The sequence below is a fragment of the Adelges cooleyi genome, unplaced genomic scaffold (assembly GCF_023614345.1).
Source record: "Adelges cooleyi isolate 19-005CV unplaced genomic scaffold, UGA_ACOO_1.1 ACOO_flye_CR_arks_rails_tigmint_CR_PRNA_247, whole genome shotgun sequence".
Lineage (NCBI taxonomy): Eukaryota > Metazoa > Arthropoda > Insecta > Hemiptera > Adelgidae > Adelges > Adelges cooleyi.
The window spans coordinates 4564096-4571700 of record NW_026095912.1 but is presented as its reverse complement, the minus strand read 5'-3'; the positions used below and the strand labels follow the sequence as shown (position 1 = coordinate 4571700).

Below are 7605 nucleotides of genomic sequence, written 5' to 3'. Positions count from 1 at the left end.
AGTGCATCGAGAAACAAGAGAAGCTGGTCGACTGTCTGGTATACGAAGAGACGGGCAACAAGCAACTAGAAAAACAGCTTGGTCTGGACGTGCAGGCGCTGCAGATCCAGCTGTATACTAGAACGGACGCCAAGGAGCGGGCGGTCAGCCATCTGTTTGATGTGATCAACGAGCTGAACAAGGGGCTGGGCAATTTTTACGAGCTGGTCCGGGCGTACGAGGCGACGGCGAGGCAAAGGGCCACACAGCGGACCGTGGTTACAGATAGGAAAGTGTGCTTTCTGAAAATCCGCCGGGAACTGTGCCGGGCCAAGGAAAAGCTGAATACGTACAAGCGCCTGGACGCCATGGTGGCGTTCAAGAAGAACCCGTTCAGCTTGCACGTGACCGGTTGCCAACCGTGCACAGACTGTCCGCCAGACGACGGCGGCCGCGGCGATTGCTGCCCTATAGCTCAAAAGCAGCCTTTGAGCACTGAGATGTCTAAGTCATGATTTTTATGTGTCTCATGTTGTTCCGTCATTTGTGTATATTGGACGGTACACTCCATAGCCTTAGACGCTGTATAATCTTGTTAAAACTGTTGTACTTAGTAGTTTATTCAAAATATATTATATGTACTATTATTATAATGTAACAGTGTAAAATAATTGAGTGCTTATCTTGGTGGGAGGTGGTTTAAGGGTTAGACAACTCGACATTTTTTTAGAGAGCCAGCAAATTAGCAATTCCGGTCAGGTAGTCGAATGTAGTTGCAAGTATTTAATTACTTTAATTGGGATCGAATGACAATTTTTAAACGGTTTTAATATTTAGTAATATAGGATATAGGAAGCGGTGTACAAGAGGTAGCTTGGGAGTTCAAGCAGTTAGTCGTCAACGGTTTTGTATCTTAAGCCCTTGCTTGTATTCAATACAGTGATACTCGTAATCCGTATAAAGAATACTGACTATTTTTTTTTACAAAATTTGAAACATAACACAGCAAAGTGAAGCTTACTAACAAGATAAAAACAAACGTTTAAAATAGTATTTATTAAAAATGCTAGCATTTTATTATATATTTAATAATATACATTTTCAGTGTTTGTAACTTTGTCAATATTTTCGTTAGCGTTCTTTCTTGAAAACATTTTTTTTTATATTATATATTTTAGACGAAAATATATACTTAATAAAACGACATGACACGGCAAGTATATTTACATTATATATTACGATATAAAAAAAAATAAGTTTTACATTTTATTTACCAAAAAAATATCCTGTGAAAAGTTATATTATTCGTGCGTCACAAAGGGCAGATAGAACCGGGCTGCTCTAGAGCCCAATTTCTTTGTTAGCTTGGTCGATGCCGGAATCATTTTTCAATTATTATTTAAATATAATAATTTATTCAGTTTTTTACAATATGTTAAGTATGTAAAATTCTTAAAAAGTTGGGCATGCCGTCAGCTTGGTCGATGCTTAGAGGATTAAGTTACCAAAATTGGCCATTCTATTAACTTAAAAAACACATCGTTTTATGTAAAAAGTCGTAAGGTGTTAGAACGGCCAATTATATCTTTGTGAATTTCGTTTTATTGTAGGTAATAATTTTTTTTTTATATTATGTTATTGATGTATACCTACATGTGTTTATATGTAGTCTTTTTGGGATTTATTTTATTAAGTAATACATTGTCTTGTCCAATATGTTATTTTATGTACAACTAAAGTTGTCTAATAATTAGTTGGTAGGGATATAATATCTCAGTTTGTTTAAGACAAATGATGTAGCTTCATTAATATATAAATACTATTATTATTGTAACTCATATTTATTCGATTTTTATTAAGCATGTCCTGCATGATAGGATGACTAAAAAAAAAATACATAAAAATTAAAATGTTATTCAATCCGCTCTGTACTACGATAAAAATATATACTTCCGGATTCCTACGGTCCGTACAAATATTTATTGTTTCCGGATTTCTACGGTCCGTGAAAATATTTTCCGGGACTTTACGGCCTCCCCCCAATAACTACCGTACCGGTTCACTTTGTTGTATAGTCACAGCTGAATGATTATTTTATTATTTATAGCTAAAATATAGATGCACATTTTAAGTTCTAAATAGAAAAATATCGATAAAAACAATGCACTTAATTACAAAAATGTATTTTTAGTATTAGGTTGGGCACGATTAGGGTTGATCGTTTGTCTAATGTCTATAATAATTTTTTACCATAGTTATCCGTATATTATCATAACAACAATATAATGAAAATGTTTTCAAATTCCTGTTGACTCATTCACACATAGCAACCTTATAGAAATTGACTACGGTCAGTGTTAATACAAATATAATTAGTATTGTTTTTTTTTTTATATAAACCTTTTATTATAATAATTTTGTCATAGTAACAAATAAATAGTATAGTTTTTCCTGGTCTTGAATTTGATTTCCTACAAATTGTCAACAAAGTCTAGAAACGCTCGACTCGGAAAATTATCATTAATTAAAAAAGTTTATAAAATATTTATATGTTGCCACCTGAGTTTCAAAAGCTGATAACAACTTGGAAAGTAGATGAAAAATAGAAGAAAATTCGCGAGAAGGATCGTTCGAAAAAACAATCGTAAGAAAAAATAAAGATTTTAAAAGTAAAGAAAAAAAAAATAAGATAAACAGCGCTATTTAATTAGAATTCATGTTAGGTACTAAAAACAATTATTAACCTGAAGTAAACCGAAAACTAAAGGTTGATTTAGTTAGTATATTATAGTTCTGCTTAAGTGTCATTATAACATAAATATGCTTTCAAGTTTAGAACAGTGAAATAGTTGTTGTTATACCCTTTACGCGAAAATTACTCATTGAAGGGCTCTTTATTGGTCATATATAGGTAGGTACACATGTCACATGTACACCATAAAATGGGTGACACGTGAGAGATTTTGGAACACGGGCTTGTAAATGTGCTATTGTAGCTTCACAGCCTTATCTCCCTCCGGCAGTTGTACACGCTATACCTACCTAATTTGTATAACATTGGAAGTTTATTAACAAATACGGCAAAACGATTGATATATATATATATATATGTATATTATATTATTAAAACTAAAAAATGCTTATTATGTTTCAAAGATTCAAAGTAAAACACACTGGGCAACATTCTTTTTGTCGCGCTTGGTGGCCGTTACGGCCGCCTCAAACACCTCCCGGACGCCTTCTCTAGACTTGGCCGAACACTCTAGGAACGCGAAAGCGCCAATCTCACTGGCCACTGCTTCGCCTTGCTCCTTCGTCAGAATCAGTTCTTTCGGCGAAACCGGACTGCCCCACACGATGGTGTGCACCTCGGCCGGTTCCTTCGCTTCGGCCGTGGATTTACCGCCGACAAACACCGGGCTATCGCCGGCCGCAGCCGTAGCGCCCGGTTTTTCGCCATCCGGTGCCGTCGTACCCGGTTTTTCGGCGTCGCTCTCTGCAGCTTCCGGCCGGCTCGCCTCGTGATCGCCGCTGTCTGACTCGGCCGTGGCTGCGACTGTTGGGGTTTCCCCGGACGACTGCTCAACTTTCGGCGGTGCCACCTCCGCCTCACCCGCGGCCGATAACTGATATCTCAAGTCCTTCTTATTGCCCACCAGTATTACGGGCACGTTGGGACAAAAGTAACTCACTTCGGGAGCCCACCGGTTCAGGACGTTAACCAGAGAACTGGGAGAGTCCACCGAATAACAAATGAGGACCACGTCGCTGCCGGGATACGACAGCGGACGCAGCCTGTCGTAGTCCTCTTGTCCCGCCGTGTCCCATAGCGCCAACCTGACCGTCTTGTTGGCCACCTCGATGTTGGTGACGAAGTTTTCGAACACGGTCGGCACGTAAACTTCAGGGAACTCGTCCTTGAAGAACACCAACAGCAGACTGGTCTTGCCGCTGGAACCGTCTCCCACTATAACGACTTTCTTCTGAATCACTGTATTGTTAGTCATTATATCTAAAACAAACGCCGTTAACAAACTGGGTAATTATTATATTTTTTAAGTTAAGATTTATACAATTTTTCAAAATAAAGGTGTTTGTTATTACTGATAATAATGAGTATTGTTGAATTGTTATACCAGTTATTAAAATTCGAATCTTTCTTTAAATTATTTTTTTTAAATCGTAATTTTTTTTACAAAATAATATCAAATTAATCTAGTCTACGTGAAAAAAACAAAAAAAAACATAGAATTAACTTAGTATCATTTATAAAAATGAATAACCTCAGGCTCCCATCTTTTCGCTAATTTTTTTTTCCATAGATTTGTTATGGTATAAAATAAACTAATATCATACAACCAACATTATATTAATTTTATGCGTTGTGTAATTATAAAATTGATTTTATGAATTCTACAAGAGTATTACATTATTCATGCGGCATAAAGTAATTTCCTGAAGGCTGAATATTTAAACCGAAAAGCCTAGTCGAAAGCACGGTCCATTTTTAAATCATATTTAGTCAACAATTACTCAGAAAAGTTATCTCGGACGTCTTAAACTCAACAAAATATTTTTCTTCAATTCTCTATAATATACTATGTTGAATATCATAAGCATATACATATATATTAACTTTATCCTGTCTTTGCTGTATAATACGATTTTATTTTAATGAACAATGTACATTTAAATTTTCATTATCTTTCTGATTTACCAAAATAAATTAACATTTTTCTAAAATGAAACGATTATTATAATTTTTTTTTTCGCACAGCAAATTTTTTTTATTAATGATAAAAACATTGTTTGGCAACTTTTTGCCCCGTGAAGTTATTTTTTGTTTGAGAAGATAAATGTTTGACAAAAACCCAATGTTCTCCGTTAGGTTGTCATTGACAGTGTATATCACTGTCAATAGACATACCAATTTGTATAACAAGTGTTTAACATTTTCACGGTCATCATATAGTTTCTATGACATTTTAATAAAAGCTAATTTGACTGTCAAGTAATTTTTAGCTATAGTAAATTTGTTGCCATTTTAAAACTAAAAAGCTAATATAATTATGTCCTGCTTACATAGGCATATAATCATTAATTAAACTACCAATAAAAAATAAATACAGTTATAAGGTTTAAGTTGATGAATTGTATTAAAATTAACACGGGCGGACAAATACAGAACGGCACACAATTATACATTTTACTAGATTCTTGTATTAATTGTTATAAATAAATGGGTATCTTTTTCAGTGCTTTCAAATATTGCAATAACCAGTTACTCAAAAACAATTTTAGTATAAACAATAATATTAATATCAAATTATAACGAAAACCAATGTATAACTATTATGTTATCATTCGAATCACAGTAGAAAGAATTCATAACTAGTACCGATGGTCGACCGTCTAAAATGTAAACTTATAATAAAAAATAAACTTACCCAAGTTCAGTTAATGAAAATGTCTTGATTATGAAATGCGCGACCATAAAATCGCGTAAAAAATTTAAAATTAAATGAAAATTTTACCACACAAAAAAAATTGTTGTATTTAATCTTTGTAATTAAACACTGTAACGCCGTCAGTGGACTTTTGACATAGATATACTACAATTTACATTAAAATGGTCTTTACACTGGGCTGTTTCATCGATGACCGCTGATTCATCAACAAATCGACAGTTTCCATCAAAGAAAAAAAGAAAATTGACTTTTATAGTTTATACTTAAAAACTTTGACAAATCCGTTAATTAAATTCAGTTTTTTACAATAACCTATCTAACCACTTCTTCGTCTAGTTCAGTGCGGTAAATGTTGTCGTTTATTAAAAAAAAAAAACAAAAGTAGATAAACAATATATATTCTACGTATAGTTATTAATTATTATATTTATCTGTGATTTCACCTTCGCTAAAGATTATTGACTTAACTGCCAAGATAAAAAAAACTGTGTCAACATTTTGATGTCTAATCAATGTTTTATAAAAATGTCCACACGATCCGACAGCTGTTTAGTTATAATAATTGAAATTAACGGTTAACAATCGATTAATTTTTTTTCGGGATTTCCCGGTTTTCGGCGTGAAACAGTTGACTTTTTCTAATTTTGACACAGCCCCTTCACTTGGCAAGGGCTAATTAAAAAATACCAATAACTAATATTATATTTTAGTGATATATTAGATGTATAATATTATAATGTATATAAAATGTTTGTATCATTAAAGATACAATGCCAAACTAAGAGTAAAAAACGTTTTTTTTTTTGTTATTGAAAGATCTTATTATCCTATTGTAATATTATGTGTATACAGTATGTATGTAAAACTTTTTGTTTTGAACTTCGATCATATACATAATAATATAATATTTTTGTTTTAAATATTTGTAAATTGTATTATAAAAAAACGTTCAATAAAACATATTTTGAAACATATCGATAAAAATGTAATTCTCATCTCGTAGAAATATGGTAGATATATTTACAGACATAATATAATATCATATTTGCAATGCCTACATTACTAAAACTGTAACATTGTAACGTTTTACTTACTAATATTTATAATATTTCTGTATTTTATCATCAGTTAATGTTCATCATGCAAGAATAATATATTTATTGTTATATTTTGTGTAAACATTTATGAACATTTATCGGAGGTTGTAACCGCTAATATTTCTAGTTTTGGCGATTGGCGAACTTTAAAAGCTACAAAAGTATTTATTAAATACCGATAACAAATACAAATATATTTACTAAGTTTAAAATATATTTTTGCATATCATTTTTAAAAAAAATACTCATTCGGAAATTTTAGTATAATATAGTGTTTAATTTAATGATTCGGAACAAGCAGTTAAATGTTTTGGTTTAATTTATTTTCTCTTTAAACTTTACTGGCAACATAACGTTTTGTACTGTAATATGATAGTAGGTATCACATAATTTTCTTAAACAAAACCATTAGCTATAGGTCCATTGTATTAAAGTATTAAAAAAAAATAACTTTATAAATCCATTATCCAACTAAAACCTGTATATTTTAACAAGTTCTGTATATATATAAATGTATATTTAAACGTTATTTAAATGTAATAAAGTGTAAATAATAAATATTTAGTATAACTGTAAGTTAGTTGACTATAATTGTTGTCAGAAAATCTTTATTAATAAATTTTAAAAAAATATTGTTTTAAATTACTATTTTTTCAAAACATCTATGATTACCCCTTATCTCCTTAAGTAACATAATATTTATTATTTTGACGACAAAACAAAACAACAGACTCGACAGTATTTACAATTTGTATTTATTTATATTTTATCGTTTAACGTTTTTATTACATTTCGCCGCTACCTATTTTGTCGGTTTAAAGAAAAAATGAGTTTTTCTTTAGTAAAAAAGAAATCAAAAATGCGCATTTTCAGTCCGTTTGCACACTTTGTTCGACAATGTCTTAATAGATTTTTATTGCTCGACAAAAGGGGCGAAACGAAAATAATAACATGTCAAAGTCGAATTCGTGGAAAAAACGTCAATACAGCTCTGCGCCTGTAGGTATAAAAAAAAAATATATATATATATATATACATTTGCACAGTTCGTACAGTTTACA

General features: G+C 31.8%; 1 protein-coding gene across 1 annotated transcript; it reads right to left on the bottom strand.

Moving 5' to 3' along the window:
• Positions 1-3137: 3137 nt before the first annotated feature.
• On the bottom strand, positions 3138-3986 carry LOC126836588 (ras-like GTP-binding protein rhoA). The gene is made up of 2 exons (XM_050570135.1): positions 3556-3986; positions 3138-3324 (listed from the first exon to the last, which is right to left on the bottom strand). The coding sequence occupies exons 1-2, from the start codon at positions 3984-3986 to the stop codon at positions 3138-3140; spliced, it is 618 nt and encodes a 205-aa protein (XP_050426092.1).
• Between the last annotated feature and the right edge of the window lie 3619 nt (positions 3987-7605).

Coding starts and splice junctions, on each gene's coding strand:
- LOC126836588 (XM_050570135.1), bottom strand. CDS start 3,986: ATGACTAACAATACAGTGATTCAGAAGAAAGTCGTTATAGTGGGAGAC. Junction 3,325..3,555: donor CCGCCGAAAGTTGAGCAGTC/GTCCGGGGAAAC, acceptor CGTGTGGGGCAG/TCCGGTTTCGCCGAAAGAAC.